General features: G+C 37.1%; 1 protein-coding gene across 1 annotated transcript in view; it reads left to right on the top strand.

The window, feature by feature from the left end:
- The window catches only part of shg (DE-cadherin), a 246,553-nt gene extending 224,761 nt beyond the window's left edge, over positions 1–21,792 (top strand). Inside the window, exons 17-24 of the mRNA XM_074103679.1 lie at positions 1,661–1,877; positions 4,271–4,489; positions 7,556–7,780; positions 9,205–9,335; positions 11,490–11,625; positions 12,111–12,311; positions 14,464–14,619; positions 15,049–21,792. Coding sequence (XP_073959780.1) covers positions 1,661–1,877; positions 4,271–4,489; positions 7,556–7,780; positions 9,205–9,335; positions 11,490–11,625; positions 12,111–12,311; positions 14,464–14,619; positions 15,049–15,173 — 1,410 coding nt within the window. The 3' untranslated portion in view covers positions 15,174–21,792. The remainder of the gene's footprint in view (positions 1–1,660; positions 1,878–4,270; positions 4,490–7,555; positions 7,781–9,204; positions 9,336–11,489; positions 11,626–12,110; positions 12,312–14,463; positions 14,620–15,048) is intronic.
- Positions 21,793–23,277: the final 1,485 nt, after the last annotated feature.

Here is a 23,277-nt window from a genome sequence, read left to right as displayed (position 1 = left end):
TAGCGTTGCGCTCCTGACATCTCCATCGCTCATGGTAGAAATGAAATAGTTTATCTCTTTCACTTGTAGTCTACACTCCTAATAATGAAGGCTCCTTGAAACTACATTATTATGGGGCTCATTTTTTATCATATTACTTTTATTGAAGCCAACATGAAAATAAATAATACTTATCGTGTTTATCGTCACCTCAAATAAAAACAAAGATATGAAATTCTAGTTCCTCTTACGCATGCCTGCTAGCATACTGTGCTTCATCAAATAAGGATACTAAAGCCTCCGAGGTAGGTACTAAAATAGAATTTGAGGCTCCCAACATTCACGCCTACGCGTAAGGTACACGTGCAGATATTACGATAAATCATACCGTATTTTCGACGTGGAGCCAACTCTATTTTTCTTCTCATTATTGTCATACTTCAGTGGTCTATTTCGATGTTTTTATTGTGATAGTTTTAATGAGATCTTTTCTGGACGGTACAGAATACCGTACCTTTTTTCGTTATTCGCTTAATGCGTACTTATTTTTTATTTTTAAATGTGTAATGCTATTTAGCTGTTGCCCGCGTTTACTAAGTCTGCGAAGAAATCGTTTATCGCTATCCCGCTGGAACTTTGCAAGTTACCGGCATAAAATACCTACACTATAAAATATCCATGTGCCACAAACTATCATCAGTGTGCCAAATTTCATCCAAAACAGTTGAACTGTTTGCTTGATGAAGTAAGTAAAAAACATCTAATAAAAACTGTCGCATTTTTAATATAAGTGTGATTATAACATACGAGTACATAGCGACTAAGCGAGTTCCAGTTACCTAAGTGTATTTGTTAGTATTATCATGCCGTGGAAGAAAATTTAAGTAGCATTTGTGTTGATGACTGTTATGGCCTAATTCGAAAGTGACTGGTATTGGCATTAACGTTCATGGAAACGCAATTGCTTTTTACACTTTCAAATATAGTACGAGTATGTCACACACAGGACAATAATCTGTTCATCATCATCATGTCAGCCGAAAGACGTCCACTGCTGGACATAGGCCTCCCCCAAGGCTCTCCACTCAGACCGGTCTTGTGCTTTCCGCATCCAACGCGATCCCGCGATCTTAACCAGGTCGTCGCTCCATCTTGTTGGAGGCGTACCGACAGCTCGTCTCCCGGTCCGCGCCAATAATCTGTTAATTAAGGACAATCAGTCAGACACATAAGTTGTAATAAATACGTTTCTTAATTTGTATAACTAACATCAGATGGGCACCATGACACGGGGGCCTTTTTAGGTATAAATAGCTGTTGCTCACGACTCAATCCGCGTAGAAGTATGAAAAATAGTTTACATTCTATTCTCAGACCTACCGAATAAACATAAAAGAGATCATTAAAATCGGTCAAGCCCTTTCGAACACGGGTTTCGAAGGAGTTTTACCCCCTGTTTCACCATCCATTGATTCAATTTATTTGACGGATAAATGTGATGCCATCTCTGTTTGTTTTGTTCGAATAGACGGAGACGGCATCACATTTTTATCCGCAATGGGTGGTGAAACAGCCACTTTTTAGTTACTTTTTATTCTTGTTTTTTTTTTATTTATGTGTATCCTTATTTTCGTAATAAATAATTTTCTTTGACATCGAACAACCTAAAACTTTTTTGCAGCTCGAGAAAGAACTCAACGCCCGTATCTACATGATCCACATAGACGAATGTATGATCGAAAAGGTGGACTGTGAAGACTCGTGTCGCAACGTGCTTATGAAGAACAACGTGCCTCTGTCTGTGTACACTAACACCAGCAGCTTCGTGGGGGTTTCGGCGAGGATAGAACCAGAGTGTACGTGTGAGGTGGAGAGTAGGGTGGTCTGCTTGAATGGAGGTAAGACCAAAGGGAAATATGAAAATTACTTACTAAAAATCAATCACTTCACTAAAAATCAAAATCTTCATCTAAAAATTAGTTTTGGTCACTAGGACTACCATGGCTTGCTACAATAATTTAAGTCATTTTTTTTTTCAAAGTTTTATTGAAGCATCCACACCACACCGCAGTTCATTTGTTTACGTGGATCAACATTGTGTAACAGAGTAACATTCGGTACCTAGTTATTTGTAACTTTTGTATTTTTTTTGCTATTGGTTATTGATACACCTTCATAAGAAATACTACACGAAAAAGGGCTCTATCACCTTTTTAAAGATACTGCCAATAGCGATGTTGACTTAGACACGACATGTAGACTTTAACGTTATACTTTTCACATCATGCATGCAGTTAAACCGTTTCATTCCTAAAAGATTCCTCACTACTTAGAACGTTCTGATGGTACCTAAATGTCATACAATGTCACTATGACATTTTCTGAGAAAAAGTTCCACAATGCGTCACCAGGTTTGATGGTACAAGAGTCACCGAGCTCCTAGTAATTAATGATGTCTGTTGTGTAATAAAGAGCTTAAATTATCAATTAAATCGTTCAATCCCCTTTGTCCCCAAACCAAATTTACCGATCATCAACCTCGAACCGTCTTCAAATCAACGCGCATCGTATTTTACAAGCATTGTGCGGATACAAGGCAGAGTGCACTTCGCGAACCAATATCGTGAACGTCAATAGTGAAGTGTTACTGCACACAAACCCGCTAACAGTCTGGATTGCGGTGCCTTTAGCCGTAGATGTGCTAGGCGTGAAAGAGTAAGCGATAATAAATCAGCAAAGCGTATTGGTTTTTGTTTCACTGAATTGTGATGTTGACACCAAGAACCGGCTGGGAAGTTTGAAAATATTGTTTAAACGTTTTATTACAAAATGTAGGTAATTGAAAGCGAAAGGTAATTAAAGTATTTTATTTTAAGTTAGTTTATGAGTTAGAATACCGGTGGCGATAGGTGTATACAGCGGTTGTCATACACGAGTGTTAGAACTGCCACCTAAGTCGTACTATAATATTATACGCGTTGTAAGAAAATTACATGCGTATAAAGGAAAGTCAGGTCCCTATTTATCCTTTCCCCTTCGTCTTATTAATAATTGCTTTCAAGCAAGATAATTACAATTTGTGTGTTAGTCAATCGGGAAACTTGAGAAAATGTGTTTGCTTCATACACATGAATAAAATTAATAGTATTGTATCATCATCATCATAGGAGGTCTATGGGGGAAGCCTATGTCCAACTGTGGACGTCCTACTACTGATAGTAGGACATCCACTGTTGGACATAGTCTTCTCTCATAGACCTCCTGTTGCTTCGGTTGGAAGTATGTTTTGTATGAAACAAGGAAATTTTTAAATCACATAATACTTTCATAATTTCTCTTTTTTATTAACCCTCTAGATATTAATAACAGGCTCTTGAAGTTGGTTGTACGTTCATATGCGCATCTAATTTTCTAGCACCTTACATGAATAATCTGTGGTAATGCTAAGTTTACCTACAAAATAGACTTTGCCAAAGTTTATAGAACTATCTTTGCTTTGTACACGTATTGAATTTCTAATTATTGCCACTGTCAGATTCAGTTCTAAGTTTCCAAAAGCTAGCGGTCCTTTTGTGGCCGTCGCAAAGGGCTGTGTTATAAACACAACAGAGTAACGAATTTAGTGCTCCAACTTTGTATCCAACCAAACATGCAATTAATCTGTAATCGGATTGAAATAATTTTTAAGTATTTTTCTGTCCCTTAGTTGGGAAAATTAGAACCTTATTAATTATGATCACTTTTTGTCCATCCGTCCATCTGTCCAAACTCATCTTCTCAGTAATGTGTGAAGGTATCGAGCGACATCGAGTAATGAAAAAGATACAGCCATTAATAAAAAGTATTTCCATACAAATTCCGGGGAATCAAAATCTAATAGGGTACTTCTAGTTGTTCTAAAAACTTGAAAATTTGGCATAAAAGGACCTCTTGTAGCACAACCAACAAGAAAAGTCGAAAAATCTTAATATTATACGTCTGAACTCCGACGCATTAAGAGGGGTGTTATGAGTTTGATGCCAGTCATGCCAGTGTCTGTCTGTCTATGGCATCATAGCTCACAAACGGATGGAGCGATTTCCATGCGGTTTTTTAAAGTGAAAGCGAGTTTACTCGTGGCAGTTTTTAGCTATGTTTCATTGAAATCAATTCAGCCATTTTTCAGTTATTAAGTTTGAAATTTATGGCAATGTAAAGAAAAGAAAAAAGAAAGAAGACATTTATTCACTAACACAGAAGACACACATATACAGCAAAATGTCGGAGATTTTACAACTTTTTCAATTTTCAGGTACACCGTTTGCGGACAAATGCGAATGCCCCGAGGGTCTAACTGGGCCACGCTGCGAGCAGACCTCCATAGGGTTCCATGGGGATGGCTGGGCCATGTACCCGCCGCCTCCTTCGTGTCATGAGGGCCACGTGACCCTTACTGTGACGTCACACACCAGCAACAGTCTGATCTTCTACTTGGGACCACTCAGGCATAATCAGCTTCTTGATGTTCAAGGCAAGTTATAACACAACTTAAAACTTTAAAATACGAGGCTATCAGTAACAGTAAAGGGCCGGCAACGCACCTGCGATACCCCTCGTGATGTCCATGTTCGGTTATCACTTCCCATCAGGTGACCCGCATGCTCGTCTGCCCTCTTATAAAAAAAAAGCCGTAACATAAACAGTATTTAATGAAAGAAACGTTCATCAAATACTTTCAAACCTTGATCATCTTCATCATCATCTCGGTCTAAATACATCCCATTGCAGGGCAAGGCCTTCTCTCATCCTCTTAAATGTAGAGTAAAAATTTTAGCTTTTAGTTGGTTGCTTTTACATTTTACTACAAGTAGGTAAATGATGTCCGTGACTTTGTCTACGAGAATTCACTTATCCAGTTGGAGTTCTGCGATTTCCGGCGATAAAATTATAGTACGTCCATGTCTGAGTCGGTATCTGCAAATTTTCAAACAAATACACGTTAAGCCGTTTGCTATTAGTAAAAAGTAGGATTATTGAACGTACTGAAGTTATATATTACCATAAAAGAAATAACAGGTCTGTATACGAGTTTTTCATTATGGAAATGTATTTCAAAAATGATACTTACTTCGTAAACATGTACTACATTTGGGTGGAGTAATTTATCCTTCTCTATCCTTACAATTATTGGATGACAACGTTTGATTAACGACACTTTCCCAATTTTCATGTCCACTTCCACGATCAAAACTAAATAGTATTCACACAAAACATTCCCATGGTATTCAATCCATCACTTGATAAAAAGAATCGAACATATTTCGGTTTCCAGTCCCTTCTATATAAAAATTGTTCTGGCTGTTCTAAAATTAAAACAGCTTTAGTTTGGCAATGTTTCTCGCAAGGAACGCAAAGATTCCTCGGCCGATGCCAAATTGCCAATCTTGTTAAGTGAAAAGTACACACAAATAACGAGGGCAGCAAATCACAGCATCGAGTTAATTTGTGTCAGTTCGATTTTTCAAACGATTTCGTTTTATAGCCCATAGCGATCTATTGAGCGTAGCGTTTTGGTCATACTTTTCGAATAGGGCCGGCGCGTTTTTGGAATAATTTTGTCTTGGTGAGTGAGCATACAATGGACCTAAAGGTAACCCGCAGATCCGCAGTGAACATATATGGTTATACTACGTGGCGAGTAACTTAGACATTTACCGTTCTTACCTAACGTTGGAAGTCTCGTTTTTCCCTTTACCTTCTGGTAATTCACCTCTTTGTCTCTGTTATTTTGGTACCCTTACCCGCTCGTGAAACAACGTACAACTTCTGTCGAAAGTATCGCATAATTTACCGTCGATCGCAGTTTGTGATAAGTTTTCAAAACTTACAACTCGTCCAATAAAACTTATCGGCAACTAAGTTCATTAGGTTACAATGTCGTTAACTAGGATTCGACTACGAAAGCACGACAATGTTGCCGCCAACAATGAATATGTCACATTGGATTGGCGTAACTTGAATAATGATTTCCGGACTCTACAATAGTTCCTTACGCTCGCTGGGAATTCCGTTGTGGGTTTTTATTTTTATGGTTACTGTTCGGGTTCTCTATTAGCGAGGCAATAGCAGAGCAAAAGGAATCGCGAGTGCCATCGACCAATCACGCCACTTCATTTGCATTTCTGAAGATGGGACGGCTTAATCAACACTACTGGCCTGGTGATACCCTGCAGCCATGTTTCTCGGCCCAAGTAGGAGAAATTTAGCTCTAAATTCGATTGGCTGCTAGTTTCACGTCGGTAAGTGTAACTTGGCAGAACTCTAGTTATACGTAGCCCCTTTGCTCCGTACGCCTAGTTTTCATCCGTTACGGCTATAATGATTTTTTAATGATCACATAATGACTGACAGCCGTGTACGGAGTGTTATGATTTATGAACTGTACGGTCGCGTGTTCAAGTATTATTGCTTTATATGGTTTCTGGAACATTCTCTACATTAACAGAGTACATAGTCACTCCTGCCTTGTTTGAAAACCTTGTTTCGGTATTGTTTGTTTGTAATTAATATAAAACGCCCTTGTATTAGAGGGTATACGGTATTACGATTAGAGGGTATACGTTATTAGAGGGAGGCAATAATCTATACCGCCGAATAATAATTTCACGTATCAACGTTGTTATTTTACTGTAATGTTTTCTGTCTTTAGATACGCTGTCGGCATAATTTCCTTTTTCAATTTTCGCAAGTCACGTTTGCAGGTAGCTTAAAAAAGAATTTTTAAATCAATTTCAGATCATTTGTGAAATCGGATAGTATTGTCTTTGTGTCTGGCAGTATAATTAACACTCTGACACCCTTTGAAGCCTCAAATTTCTCGAAACGACTGTTACGGAATACTAAAACAGAATTGATTGTAGCACGGACATTCCAAACAGGGCACGACACCCAGAAGGCTTTCGTCAAATTCAATTTCAGCTCTGTACCTGGTTTTGGTAATTTCAAGAACGTGTTTGTAACTCGGAGATGAGTTTTAAGTACTCATATTTAATTTTGTTGGTGAGTTTCGAAAACTGGAAATTAGACACTGAACATGGAACTTGTTAAGTCGTTATTTCCCGCTCCACTTTGCAATTTGCCATGGCGACAGGGCGAAGAATTTTATATTTATATACTTGACGGGAAAATTTAATTTTCTTGTGGACTTGTCGCAATTTGCAGCGATTCAGGTTAAGCGAATTAGGTTCTAAATTGAGATTTGCTATTTTAAGCACATTTATTTACACCAAAAATGCGTGAAACTGTATGCTACGACAAAATTTACGAAACATGTGCTATTCTAAAGTAAGGGGATTTCACGTTATTAGATTTGCACACTAGCTAGTGGTGTATATTTAGAGTAAGTTTAAGCTGGCTAAGCTGCGAAATTCACCTATATTGAGGCCTGGAGTAGTCAGATAGTGCCCCTATGATGTTAGATGAAAATGTTTTGTAAAAGCTGTATGAAGATAACTTGGGCCCTTGCACGGGCTACTCTTATCATCAAAATCATCAAGGACAACGCTTATGCTTTTCTAATTCCAATTTTCTTCAACAGACTTCATGTCCCTGGAACTGATCGACGGCTTCCCAATTCTGCTAGTGAATTACGGGTCAGGGACCACTCGTCTAAACAACAGCGTGGTCCACGTCGCTGATGGCAAGCCACATCTCATAGAGATCGTCCTCATGAAGAGCTCCATAGAAATGTTCGTGGACAGATGCAAACTGTCGACGTGTATGAGCCTCGCTGCACCGATCGCACCGAGGGAGATATTAAATGGTAAGTTAGTTAATACACTACCGTCGTCATCATATCAGACGGTGGACGTCCACTATTGGACATAGGCCTCCTCCATAGACTTCCAGTTACTTTGGTTGGAAGAGGCCTGCATCCACCGTGATCCTGCGGCTTTAACCAGATCACCCGTTGATCTCGTTGGTGGAGTTAATACACTAGAACTATAACACAAGACAAAAGCTTGAAACACACAGCGGTTGTAATTCGAGCTAACATGAAAGAGAGCACACAGAATACTGCGCGGGAAATAAGCGTGGCGCGGTATTTTGTGTGCCTTCTTTCACGTTAGCTCGAATGTTACAACCGGCACCGCCTCCGCGCCGCGACGCACCGCTCCTCCTCCGGCGTCATTGTGTTTCTAGCTTAAGGGATTTGACGAATCAAAAGCCAATTGACAGGGAGATTCTCTTGCGAAAGTGGCGTTAGATCTGACACGTGCTGCAAAGACCCGATTCCCGCGCTCCAAACACGGAACAACAACAACCACTGAAGTGCCAACTTTTGATAGTAGGAAGTCAGAACAACCTCGAACCACGTAGAGTTAGAGACGGTCGGTCAACAATATCCCCTCATTAGGTTCCAACTGGTGAGACCTTGAAGACACCGCACAGATGTCGTAGTTATCATCACCATCGATGCTTTTCGAATATTTAATCTTGTTTATAGCATTTTAAAGCGTAGGATACACGATTGGCTAAAAATAAATTTGTTATAAGTTAACCAGATTTTACGGTGTGCAATTAAAATCGATTTTCTAAGGTAGCCTTTCAAGTAAATTATGTTTGAGAAACAGTTCTTTAACTTCTTGTACATTTACGTAACTTGCGAGTAGTTTATAGGTATCTGGAGCGTCGGCGGGCGTTTTTTGCCTCTTTTCATTATTGCCAGATTATACAGGGTCGCCTGAAATCAGATAATGGCTTCGCCTTTTTATGTTAAATTAACGGGCTCGGTTAAATGGACAAAAAGGCCCGTGTTTTATTATACTGTGTTTTACTTCAAATTTTGTACTATTGTCGCTTTTATCACCAAGCCACGTGTCAAATTGTGATTTTTATGATAGGTGTCTTTTTTTGGTAAACTACAAAAATCCGTGTCCTTATTTTCATCATAAAATGCAAATAAAAAAGCCGATACCTACGGTTTATAATTATCGAAAACGATCCAACTAACAGCAGCTATTCTGATAGAAATTCGGGTATTTAAAATTTTGGTGATTAATAGCATCAGCTAGTATTTACGCCTTTATACCTGTAATGATTTACCTGACATTGAAATCAGCAATAACTGAACAACGGACTTAGATTTCCATTAAAACAATGTTCCTTCTATTGGACCAAAGCACGATGACGTCCATGGCTTGCTCTGCTTCGATTTGCTTAGCACTAATAATCTTCTGCCTACAGTGAACGGACCGCTGCAACTGGGTGGCTCAAGTATCGATCTACACCATCTGGCGCGACAGTTTGGCTGGCAGCACATCCCGACCAACCAGCATTTTATCGGGTGCATCAGCAACTTCACATATAACGACTACGTAAGTATAACATACTTATCCTTAGAAATTTACAGCTTTGTCTCTTCCAACAAAAGTACGGGTCAGGTTCGGAGTTGTCTTCTTAACTCATGATGTCACTGTAAACCCGGGCTATTGTCTAGCAGAAACGTGCAACTAAGAGAAATTATTTGCCAGAGTGGGATTACATTATGGTATATCTACAATTATTTAAATGTATGGCTGTTTTACCTAATACGCACTGAGCCCGTGTGGGATCTCTATGTGAGAGGCGCCCTATGCCTCTGGGATGTGTGTGTGCCTGAGATGATTGCTGTTTTTCTCTCTGATGGACGCATATAACGTACTGAACCGCGAGCAATATTGCACTTTTGTCTTGGAGCATCGGTACCGGCTTTAAATGTAGGTATTAGGTAATAGGGAGTGATTAAGAAATAGGCAGGTTAGGGATTTCAAAAAGTGACGAAAAAAAGGGTATAGTAAGTGTTATGACATCTTAGGTACGCTAATATTTAGCTGCGAAGCCGGCTTACATAATTTAATTAAGGTTTATTAATTCATGTGATTTATACCGGCCGTAAGCGCGGCGGTTACAGTATTATTGTCGTAATAAGCCTTGTTTATAGCGTCTCGCGTAAAACTCGTAAATACTCCATTGTGGAGGCCTCAGTATCGCAATATTTGCATTAATAATGAGGGAATAAAGACGCTTTGACAACAGTTATTATCTGGAATAACAACGGTTGTGTTTGATTGCTGGGATATTCTGCAAATAAAGAAAGTGCTCGAAAAATTACGCGACAAATTATCAAAAGTATTAGTAAACTTTGTAGTTTGTGGTAATTTATTTGAAGCTTAACTTTGAACATGAAACTACCGTGATACTCGCTCATATCATATATCTCATGTCTTAAATCGAGTTTAGCTGAAACTCGAGCTAAACTCCGGATTTATTTCGCAATTTTTTCTTTTCCAATATTGCAAGTCAGGTTAGTATTCGAAAAAATATTTTTGAGCAAAAATTTCTCGAAGTAGAAGACACCCATATACTTGTAACTATACAACTGATACTACATTTGAATAATATGGGTACTATCTAGGTAGTCTTGGTACTTTATTGACGGTTGTTACCACCGTGTTACTGTAGCATGTTCTAACATGAAAAACGGCTTAACATACTGATGCTCAAATAAAGGGAGTCGTTTATAAATGCTAATTAAGTAACGTTAAGTTACGAAATAACATATCGTTCTACTGGTGGTGTTATTGTGTGTGGTATATTAACATTTTTGCTCCATCAATCAGGCTAAGACTGCTGTGTATTTTGCTAAGTGCCCGTTTGTTATTTGCCACGTCTACTTAGTTAAGTACTTTATTAATGACTTTGTTTATACGATTTTTTCTATCGCTACGTAAGAGAAACCGTAAGCTCTTTGGTGAGAGGAAAGATCGTTGACAAACTTGCACACTTCTACAAAGCTGTTGTGTGTACAGTGGCATAGTGGAGAACGAAGGGGGGGGAGGCAGAGGGGGCGGTCCGCCCCGGTTTTCAAGCACCATGGTGTGATAACGACAACTCACTCGTACATCTGAAGCAGGCATGCAAAATCATCTTCAGAGACATACTCGTATTTTAGTAAAATAAAGTACAATACAATAAAGTCTCGTAATCATGTTAAGTATTTGAGCAGGAGCGCCAATACATAATCGCCCAGGGTGCCAATCCTACGCCGCCACTGTCTGTGTATGTAGCACTTGCACACACTATACCGAGCAAGTATTACTATTTTGATAGGCATCCTGTACCTAACAGTGAAACGCATAAAGGCTGGAAACAACAACTTGCCGTAGCTTGTCAAATTATTCAATTTATCTTATTACAATATGGCAACAAAAGTGCTTCGCCCAAAGCACCTGAGGCCATTTTTGTCTAACGCATTCGGAATCACAATCGCTTCCACTACTTGTTTCCATCAAACGGTATATAATGAGCAACACCCACGCTTTAGGCAACGTCATAATCTTTCTTTGTCATAATTTTAAGCGGCCTCCAACCAATCTACAATATTTATGTCGAGATCATCCCAGCATCTCCACCAGAGTCTAACACGTCGCCGCCTTCCGTCTCATGGCAGCCTCTCTGTGCCTATGAAATTAATTAATTGTTTGTTTCAGTACTATAACTTGGGCGAGCCTTCAGTACACCGCAAGGCGGATCCAGGATGCCAGCTCAGCGTGTCGACGGCGGTCACTTTTGGCATCGACACCAACTTCCTCGTCGCCATCCTTGTGTGCATCGCTATATTAGTCAGTGAGTATCGAACTGTCATTTTGTAACAGTATTATAAATATCAAGGTTTGTGTTCAATGTGATTGTATGAAGAAGAAGCCGGGAAAGTCAAGATAAAAAGTCAATGGTGTTTCTAGTTTTGTAACTACCCTAAAAGAAAACTAACACAAAATGCGCGTTTTGTAATAACAGGTGATTCCATTGTTATAATTTCGTTTACATTCTAGCTACACAAATAAATGCACCAAATGTTTATTTTATTACTTGTTACGTGATTTTGCCCCCTTGCTGAATTATCTATCAGTTTTGTATAATTTCCCAATTCTCTGTAAAAAATCAGCTTTCAAGGTTCGATCAAGTATTGTAGCTGAGCTGTGATGAGTCAGTCAGTCATCTTATATTACTCACCATTTTATATCGATTCCGCTAACTTTCTTACTTAAAACTTGACCAGCGATTTACCTCTATATTTATGACGAAAAACTAAAATCCACCACCTCTTTCAGTCCTACTCCTGGCTGTGGTAGTCCACCGCCGCCGAGCGGACGCCTGGGCCGAGAAGGAACTGGACGACATCAGAGAGAACATCATCGCGTACGAAGACGAGGGCGGCGGCGAGGGCGACGCGGGTTACGATCTGCATGTGCTGCGGCAGATGTATGACGGCCCGCCGCCTGACCAGGATGCTTCGTTTATGCATGCGCCAGGTAAGACAACTTAACTCATTTAGATGGCGTGAGAGAGATATCCCTTTGTTTCCTATTGAACCGCGATGGACCTTTACTCCAGAAACGACCCAGAGCTAGGGTCAAGACCTCCCTCAAGAAGACGGCGCGTCGGTTCTTTAAACGAAAGTTGCATCGGAGCCCTAACAACCAATCGTCTCCACCGCCAGTGGGAATAATAAATAGTTTATTGACTCAGGCGTTATTTTGCGGAGGTCCATATCAAATGAATTGAAACAATTAACCTCCTTCCTGTCTTTGGTGAACGGTTGTGTTGCTCTGAAGATGAGCTCTGGTTGAGTTCGAAACGCGTCAGTGTAGTGTGGTGGTGGTGATAGATGGGTTTGTGTGTTCTTACAGTGTGGAGGTGGAGGAACTGCATGAACACACATATCTTGCATAAACGTAGCGATGATAAGATCGCGGGTGAGCATTGAGCAAAGTAATTGTTTCAGTTCATCTAATAAAAAGTTTGCGTTGTGTTGTTATTTTCTCCAAAAAACTCTATTTAACAACATAAAAAAACAGGAAAGCTCGGTCCTCCACGTGCTCATCCCTTAAATAAGAGCGTAGAAATACTTTTCATTTATGTGTGTTGGAGCTAAGTAATTAAATAATTTCTATGAGACCACATTTTTGTCAAATAAACATTCATTCCTTTTGATATTTTTGGGGACCTACTTTGTTGGTTTTAACGTTCAAATATTTACTAATCTCTCAGACATAATTTCTAGGAAAGTCGTATGGTTTAATCATTTCTTGTGATGTATTCCACATTAGCATTTAGCTCAAAAGAACTGGGTTGTAGCAAGTGGGTTAAGAGCCATCAATCAAAGTTATGCGGATTACCTGCAAGTAGATTTAAGAATGAAAAAATTATACCGACTCCAAGTTAGCAAGAGCCGGCGCCTTCGGTGTTATTCCTTAATTAAAACTTTTTTAGCCCAGTTGGAAGGATTAACTTTACCTTCCTGGCTTTGTTAGAAGTTAACTATTACGATGTTAAACTTGGTTTACATTTAAGACTTGAAATCTAGTGATTGTTATTTTCTTTAACAATATTAAGTGTTCTTTGTTTGAAGCTCTTCTGTTGTTGTTTGCATTCTGTTACATATGTGAATAAAACCGCGTTAATTAATTAATAATGGTTTTATTCATTTGCACACTTAAGTTTTATAAGGCAAAATTCACAGAGAGAGCGAGATGACAACCTATCAGATAAACAAACTAAACAAACTAAACTAAACACACATATAACCAAATTTCTAGGTTCTTCTTTACATCCTTATTCTAAAGTATCGGAACAAGGTAACTTTTGGTTAATATGGCGTTTCCATGTAAGACCTTCTACATCAATAACATAAGTCACACCTGGTACCCCGGATCCATGGCCTGGACTTCTTTCTGTAATCTCGAATCATTACTTTTTGTCCGATTTCAAACTTAATTTCCCGTTTCCCTTGGTCCCTGTTATCTACTCTCTCCTGCACTATCTCAACCAGAGGTGGTGGCCGTAATAAGCTAAATCTGTTCCTGATTTCTCTACCAAGCATTAAACGAGCAGGTGAAACCCCGATAGTACGTTGTGGTGTGCTCCTATAATCAAACAAAAACAAATTGACAGGTGATACTAAACTGTGGCCATTTTGACTTATTTTGTTTATTGCCGATTTAAAAGTTTCCACAAATCTCTCTGTGGTGCCGTTAGTTGCGGGATGATAAAGCGGCGTGAATGTATGCCTAATGTCACTTTAACGTTCCGTTCCTCACACATTCGTTGACAGTCTAGTTTATACATAGTTCTAATCAGCGAGTCCATTGCTCGAGGATCTTTGGCTAAGATATCAGATTTTGTCTCTTTTATTCTTTTTCAGTTAAATAGACGCCTTAAAATAAATACCCATTCCAAGAAACACGGCTTGTCGATACTAATAAGTAAGAGTCCATTGTTTTTGTTTTGACGAATTTATTACACTGTAGGTAAAGATATTTATTACACTGTAGACGCAAGACCTCCTATAAATACACTTACAACTCACAAGACCTATTGCTTGCTCTGCAATAAAGTGTTCCAGTCTAAGTTCAGCCTGTTGTATGTAGAACGTGTAATAACATTAAATTTATTCTGTCCTAGGTGTAGTAGGCGCAGCACCCGACATATCTGGGTTCTTGGACGACAAGAAGTCCGTCTTGGACCGGGATCCTGATATCAATCCTTACGACGACGTGCGGCATTACGCGTACGAGGGAGACGGCAACACCAGCGGGTCGCTCTCGTCACTCGCCAGCTGTAAGTATAATAAAATTATAAGTATCATGTTTATTTCACACCCGTATCGTACTAGTAATACACTTGCTACGTTACATGTTTCCAAATACTTTAGAAATAATTTTGAATAATAATTGAAACATTATTTTTAAAAGTCAATCATCTTGCTACTCCTGGCTATGTATTGAAAAACATTTGTCTTAGTGACCATATAATGTACTAAGGTTTGAAAATTATTGCTACATTTAACAGGTATCCGAATTTTTGACCTATATATTGCACAAGTTTTGAATGCAAGTACCTAATATGGAAAAAGCCGTTTCTGATTTGTTACCTTTATTTACTTGTAACGGGAATGTAAAGCAAAGTTTTGAATTTTGTAGCAAAAGCTCAAAGCTTCCCAAGATAAACTACAATAGAAACCGCAAATAAAACGCGTCTCTCCCTCAGGTACGGACGATGGCGACTTAAAGTTCAACTACTTGTCAACATTCGGCCCCCGCTTCCGCAAGCTCGCGGACATGTATGGCGACTCCGAGGACGAACGCGCTCCCCACGAGGAGTCCTGGTGCTAGCATCACGCCTGGCTCGTGTAGCCATCAAAGACAACCTTCATATGAACGTATTATGAGGACACTGACTCTTGCACGCGGCTCCAACCTCTGTGAAACCAGTGGTGACGCGCCAGTGTAAAAGACCAAGCTTCGAGATGCCTTATCGCTTTACGGCGTTTAATTTCGACACCGTAACCTGTGTTCCAAGTGAAATTTAAGTGTTAAAACTTTACCCGGACCCACCGTCGGAATAAGTTCCCTATTTAGAGCAGAAAATGATTAAACCTATCTATAGGTAATTAGAAAGCCTGTGATAATTATAATGCGATGAATTTGATTTTTTATGACGAATCTGCACAGGAACTGTTCTTGTTGTAAGTACTAGTTCCGTTAGCTACGTGACTTCTATGAAAGTTTTATTTTTATTTTTATGTTAATGTAACGTACGTATAAATAAATATATTCGATTTCACAGAAAGCTAGTTGATTTAACTTGCTTTTTGCATTTTGGGTTGTGAACTCTTTAAGAAGTTAGACTCCTAGGGTTCGAGAAACATCATGTCATTTGCAGCTAAGGTCTCTGAAGAATCTAAACTGTAGTTTTAGTGTGAATTCGGATTGATCAATTTTAATTCAATTAAAGGAGCCGGTCAAACAAAGTCGGAGCGTTAGCATTATAATATTTAATTCGTCAAAGAACGTGAATACACTAAAACTGCCGTAAAAGAGTACGGCGGCTTACGCACCTTCTACGAACCTTATTGTGCCGAATCACTGCCAGCAAATATCTTTGAAGAGTTCTGACACCTCAGAAAGCTACTTGACGTATATTTAAAGCTACATAATATCCCATTATAAAGTTCAACCTTTGCTAACATCACTTAAGAATATTCAACATTAGACATGTTAAATATGTTTTTTAAGAAAATGACTGATTTGTAAAGTTGTTTAGGCATCGTTGTAGATACGCCTAAATTATTTCTTGTAGGTATGTAATTTTTATATAAATTAAATTTAAGTACCTATCTAATTACAGCTTGGTTAGGATAGAATAATTTTAATGTTTGTAAGTACTGCTGTATGTTCATTACTTTTGTATGATTGTAAATTATTGTAATGAAGAGCAAGTTCTCTTATGGCTGGCCGTATTCGGGCCATTGCAGTTAGTTAAGTATGAATTAAACTTAAGTGCCATTATATTTTCACTTTTTGTACTTAGATAAATATGATTTTTTGACGATTATGATTTATGAATTGCTTTGATGGCTTAGATTCTTATTTAACATCGACAATACCTGCATTGGCCACCTTATTTTGGTGAGAGAAATTAACAAATAATACGTGTAATCAAATTTTCTTATGACATATTTTCTTTTTGTATTAAATGTAACGTAAGACCTGTCATAGACGTGTAATTCGTGTATTTATGTGTAAATTCTCCAAACTAACGCGATGAAAGTCGTAAGTGAAGAGATACATGAAAAAGCAATCATTTGGTTGAATTTTGTCACACTATATAATCAGTCTGGGAAAAACAAGCATATTCATGATGATTGTATAATTAATCATGAATATGCTATAGAAAGTTTAGTGTCAAGTATCACGAATATAGAAATGAGGCCCTGCGATTGTAAAATTGTGTCTATTAACCAATGGACGATGAGACTGGCAGTTGTGCACGTTTTAAATGTGGTACTCATAGCTATTTTAGACTAGAAAAACTGTTAATTTTGGCTTTATGAATCAGGTCAAACTCACCGAAATATAATTGGCAGTTATGTTATGACATTGATGTCATTTCTGACTAATTTGTGAATAGCCAAATAGACGTTGTAGCAGCTAATGGCAGCTAATATACGAAAATTGTCCAATTGTGTTAGAGTTTAAGTTTTATAGTATTTTTTTATGTTGACACGTATTTTTAATTCATTGAAGATTAACGCTGTTTTTGTCAATTATTTATAAAATTTGTTTTGTAACAAGACGTCCAGTTTTATATGTGGTGCACATGAATAAAGGAGTAATAATTATTTTTGGGTTTGTCGTTATATTACCTTCGAGAATTTCTATTTTTTTTCTACTACTAGGAAAATCCTTTTATTAAGCTGCAACATTTCTGTGCCTTTCGTTTCAAAGATGATTTTAAATAGAAGTTTATTTTGACCCAGCTTAATTAAAGGATTTTTAAGTCAAAAATTAAGTTAAATCCTACTCAATAGAAAACAGATTTAGTGATGTAACTAATGTTCTACATAAGCCTAAACGTGTAAATAATGTAAATTTAAATAAACCCATTACATACTTGTTCCGTGATTATCCTTAACTTTTTATATGGCTAATTATAGGCAAATATACAAGGTGTCTTAAAATTATGCATATCAACGAATAGATGAGAGTAAGGATTAACTTACCCAGTACTAAAATATCTTATCCGTAATTAATGTACTCTTTAGTTTTTTTTCTTCAAATAATTGCACAGACTGGTTTTGCGAACTTTTCTTTTGGACGTTTCAACTCTTTACGAGTTGTTTTCGAAAAGGATTTTATTTAAAATCCTATTTATCTAACAGGAAGGCGCGACTTCTTAACTTACATAATTGTTTACAGTCCAAGAGTATTGCACAAAAGCGGCTTATTAGAATCGCATTTTTCAATAATGTACTAAAGCATTATGTAAACAAATAGTGTCAAAATACCTCTGCAATTCACGAAATTGAGGGTATTAAAGAGTGTAATAAGTGGCCTAATCGAATCAGATAGACACCTTAAAAGTACCTACTTCAGGCAGTCCAAATAGACTTTAAAAATTCTTGAATGTAATATCTTTATTTGTGACTCTAAGTTCAAAATAGTTTTTAAGTAGGTTATTAGATTTAGTTATCAACACAGGCGCGTGAAAAAGTTTTTTTAGGGTTCTGTATTTTATCATCCTTAAGTAGCTACACACATAGGAAAACTCAGTCACTAGAATGCTATTTTTTTGGAATTTCATGTTAAGTATTAAATAATATCGAATATCTATAACTAACTATGCAAGTCAAATCCTAAAAAAAATAAAAAAAAAACAAGTAAATAAAATCGGTTCCGGTTTAACTACCTACTTTGATTGTGCATAGAGATGGATGATTGATTGTCCACAATAAACGTTAACCTATTATAGTTCATAAACTATGATAGGCCTAATTTTTTTAGAAATAAGAAGTCAAGGTAAATAAAGAATACTAATTTCAATGAAATCCTTAAAAATTAAACTCAATTGAACCTAATCATTTCGGTCAAACTTCCGTTAGTAACCAACTAATCGCATCGAAAAAATATGCAGTAATAAAATTGATGTAAGCACAATTACTACTAATTTCGTTAAATAAAGCCACTTTTCATAATATTATCTCTTATTTAATTAACCTATAGGGTGAATACTGAGTCGTGAAGAGAAATCTTTGTTTCTAACGCATTTTTCTATGGCAATACAGAGCATTTTTAAAGAGCAATAAATTTTAATACTAATAATAAGTAACTAAAAATAATAAAACATGTAGTAGCTCTGTTGTTATCAGTGTACACTTTTTCACGGATCTTTTTCAGCAGTATTCTAAGTTCAATGAAATAATCTTATTAATGACAATTTAATCAGAAGCAAGGGTAACCATAATAGGCCAGTGTCTGGGGTAAAAAATATTATTATAATTAGTCCGGCAGTTAGATTATTAAAAAATATTGGCCACGGTTTTTTATTTTGCCAATTAAACAAAAAAAAAAACAAAGATAAAGCACGTCAAAGTTCGGGTGTAGGGGGCCGTGACGTCACTTCTAAGTTTTTAGTGTACCGAGGCGTGACTTCACATGGAACTTACATATAATATCATTGTGGAACTTTAAGAGCGTTTTTACCTGCTGGGCTGGCAACGTTGCATTTTTGTTTAGTTTTTCTCGATTATTCCATAAAAATTGAATGAAAATTAAAAATGTGGTCTGTTAGAACTTAACATATAAGTTATGTGTCTACTCCAATAATTATGTGTGATAGACTTTTATTTTCTTTAAAAACCGTTTATAAACATTTGTTAGTTTTTAAAGAATATAAAAGTCTATCACGAATAATTATTGGAGTACACACATTAACTTATATATTTTAAGAACAGTTTTTATGGAATAATCGAGAAAACTAACAAAAATGCAGCGTTGCCAGCTCAGCAGGTATAAACGCTGTTAACGGGCTTCATCATTTTCTGTATAATGAGGGTTTTCACGGAGGTGAAATATCGCTAGATGGCGTTAGAATCGTGAGGTCCGTTTGACGTTAGACGTTTGCTCGTGATTGATTAAATAACTAAATGAGCCAATCGCAAGCAAACGTCAAACGTCAAATGGACCTCACGATACTAACGCCATCTAGCGATATTTCGCCTCTGTGAAAGAAAACCCTCATTGCATAAACAAAATATAGGTACGTGCATTGTGCAATATTTTCTGATAGTCTTAAATGACGAATTCATTATATATTCTTATTTTTTATATAATTTAGCCTATTGCTGATAACCTTAAAGTTCAAATTGCATTTATTAATTGAAACAAAGAAAGTTTTCAGCTTAAATTCACTTAAAAGTTTTATGCTTAAGTTGTGGTATGAAAAAATGTGTTTTCGACTTAGGAGTCACCTTTTATAAGTGAACATCAACAACTCTAACTAGCGTTGAGGACGAAGCAGCTTCACTATTGTTATTGCTATATCACTTGCATTAGTACCTACGCTATAGCAATTATTTACATATCCCGCCAATCTTCACGTTGTCGTGACGTCAGACGTGCGAGTGACGAAGCAATAGCAAATTGTTGTTGTTTTAGTCACGTTCCGAAATTTACGGAAAATAACGGTACGAGGGAAAAAAATATTATTAATTACGAGGGAAGAATTTAGTAAGTATCCATGGGCAGGTCACCCTCCCTTACATAATACTACCTGCGCCTCTAAACAAACGTGACAGTGTACTTAACTCATTGTTCACCGTCTTGATTGGCAATAAGTGTATCACGTCCAAAACAAATAATTAAAATACAATACGAAACATAATATTTAACGATGGCTCTCTTTATCCTTACGATCAAATTTACAAGATTTCCACATTTTATGTCTCATTTGTTTTTAGGAAACGGTCCGTAAAAAATATTTCACGTTAGCAAATATTTATTATTATGCTTACTTCCTTATGATGCGTAAAACTTTAAGCCGGCCCGATAAATCTGGTAATATGGCTTCATTTATTTCAATCGGCAAGTGAATAGCTTAAGTAACATAGAGTTTTAACTCATACATTCCATGGCAAACAACGTTCGTTATTGTTGACATTTTTTGCGCATAGTTTTATCGGAGCAATTATTCGTACTTAGAAATAATATAAAATGTCCGTGGGTGGTCATTTTTGACAGCTCTTATTTTACATATAAAAAGAAAAGAATGATCACCCTTGGACAAACGACACACTGCCACTGTTATAAAAATAAAAAGGGGTCATTTTAATCCCATTCATGGTACTTTATTTTAGTCAAAACCTATTTTAATTTAGCCGTGTATGGGATTAAAAAATCTGTAATTTGGTAATTTTAAATCTACTTTAAGCGAGTGAAGTCCGTGTGTTTGTAAGTATAAGAATTTATAAATAATATTCTACGGCGATTTTTTATGTGATGCTCTGTTTTCTATCAATAATTATAAAATACGTGTTATAGTGCAATAATTTGTAAATAATTATTGCTAACAAAGTGCGTGGGGCTTATATTTGGCCACCCTTGTATTTTATCGATCCCGAATTATTGTATGTTGTAACATTTAAAAGTATCCGAAAATGTGAATATCCAAAACATAAGGAGTTGACGGTTAGATTTTCCTTCACTATGTGGATGTCTTGAATTGATGTCTTCGTTTTAATCTATTCCCAAACATAGTCTAATTATTCTTTAATTGTAAACACATTATTTTTGTGGGTGACCAATAAGGTGAAATTGTGCTGTTTAAACTTTGGCTCACTTATAAAGTTCTATCACATTTTAATTCAGGTATTCTTAATTGCATATTACTAATTTACAAGGTACAATTTTGAATACATTTTTAAATGTCGAATAGAACTTTGTATACTCGTAATAGGAATCGCCACCTTCTGTAAAGAGCCACAAGTTCCTTGTCTCTTTTTTCGCAAAAAGTAAATCGATATGTCCGAGTAAAAGGCAAAGAGTTTCGACTCCGGACTAGATAACCCTTTATTCGATACCCCCTGTAAGGGATACTGTTGGGATGTGTAAGTGAGACTCAAACTCACTCGGAACGTGAAATGCGTTAGACTGAGGTATTCTCACTTTTGAGCCACAGTGATATTCTTTGTACACTCGTGTCGAACAGAGGTTTTGGCTGATCGTAAAGTGAGCCAGGGTGATATGAAAAGGCGTAGACCGCTAAAAGTACGCATAAAGAAATGATTGTATTTAAAGAAAGTATATTGTAGAGAGGTAAAGGGGAGGCCGACTGAACGATTGTCATATTAAATTGATTAAGTGTAGCTCATAAGGACCTAATATTTTTAAATTGTTTATATAGAAATAAAAATATTCAATTGATCATTGAAATAAAGTGACTACATTGAGTACATACGATATAATTATTTCTAACCTAACCTAGTGTTACCTTACGAATAGGTACTAAGTAACGCGAGTGACCATACTTGACCATGACTTGCTTTTCAATAATAAACATTTGATGTGACATTCAGAATATTTTTGATTTAATAACTTTACATATAAAATATACTAGAAGCGATTTTGGTGAAATTTTCATAGCTTTCATCGTTTTGGGACATTGTTGAAATGTTGCCGCATCTCCAACAATTTATATTAACAAACTTTCGGAGCTCGCCACACTCACCGTTTGCCGGTATTTCATTGGTGTTTGTACACCTTCGAATAATATTGCTATCAAGTTGAAATTAAAAGTTTTATTTTGTTCTGAAAGTGGAAAGCCGAGGTCTGGTAGGTAGATATGAATATCATCAGATCAGATCATTAAAATCACCAGAGTGCCATACAACATATCGGTATGGCCAATAAAGTATTATCTTCAGAGGTTTTGCAATATTATGACTGCTTTGATAATTTGGTACGTGCAACGGCCACCGTAAAGGGCCCCATACACGGTACGATTCGTCTGTACAATCCGTCGCTCCAGATCGATCGAAACTACGAATCGATAGTGTATGCCAAGATTGTTAACGATTTACTTCATCGAAGACGATGTCGGAGATCGCAACAAAATCCCATGCAATCATGAATATCATAACGATGAATCGACACTACTCGTATTATGTCTCATTACGATCAATCGTCACGATTTTCATCAGATCGATCCTACAGACGCTAGACGAATCGTACCGTATATGGGGCCCTTAATACTTGCCCTTCAATTTTAAGAACCATACTCTACCTTCTTACTACTAGCAAGAAACTATCAAGACCGACATCATTATTTATTTAATTCTACTTATATGTTAGATTGTTAGAATGAAATTACTTATATTTTATGGTTCGATTAGGTACGCGTAAACGGCTGCACGGATTTGTATGAAAAATAAGTTTTGTTACGAATTGAACATGAAGCAACACAAGATGCTTTATTCCGGCAAATTTTGAGGTTCACAGACAATATAAGGTAATCCATCTGTCACCATCACGAATGTGACGGTAATTTTAGAGCCGGCTATTAAACCCTGCCTGTCTGTGGCTGCTGGTATGCCATGTGGTATTAAGTTCGCCTCAAAAGCATTGGATTCGCAGACAAAGTCGCTGGTAACAACTAGTTCAACTATAAATTAATGCATTTTGACAAACAAAGTTCTTGTTCCTACAATTTGTCCTTTCTGATTTAACGTTTCTGTCTTCACTGTTTCAATACTTGGAAACCCGAACCATTCGTAGAGCGAAATGTACTCAAGAGTAAATTGCCAGCGAAATTAGACAGCGAAGATTAGCCGACGATGGAAATAATTTATGTTCTCAGTCAGTATATTCTCCTAATTTAGCGGATTCTCCCAAACAGGGTGTAGGGAGCGTGTACTGCTTCACTTCACGATAATTACATTGA

The sequence above is a fragment of the Choristoneura fumiferana genome, chromosome 20 (assembly GCF_025370935.1).
Source record: "Choristoneura fumiferana chromosome 20, NRCan_CFum_1, whole genome shotgun sequence".
Taxonomy (NCBI): domain Eukaryota; kingdom Metazoa; phylum Arthropoda; class Insecta; order Lepidoptera; family Tortricidae; genus Choristoneura; species Choristoneura fumiferana.
The sequence above is the reverse complement of the archived record's forward strand: the minus strand, read 5'-3'. Positions and strand labels throughout refer to the sequence as shown.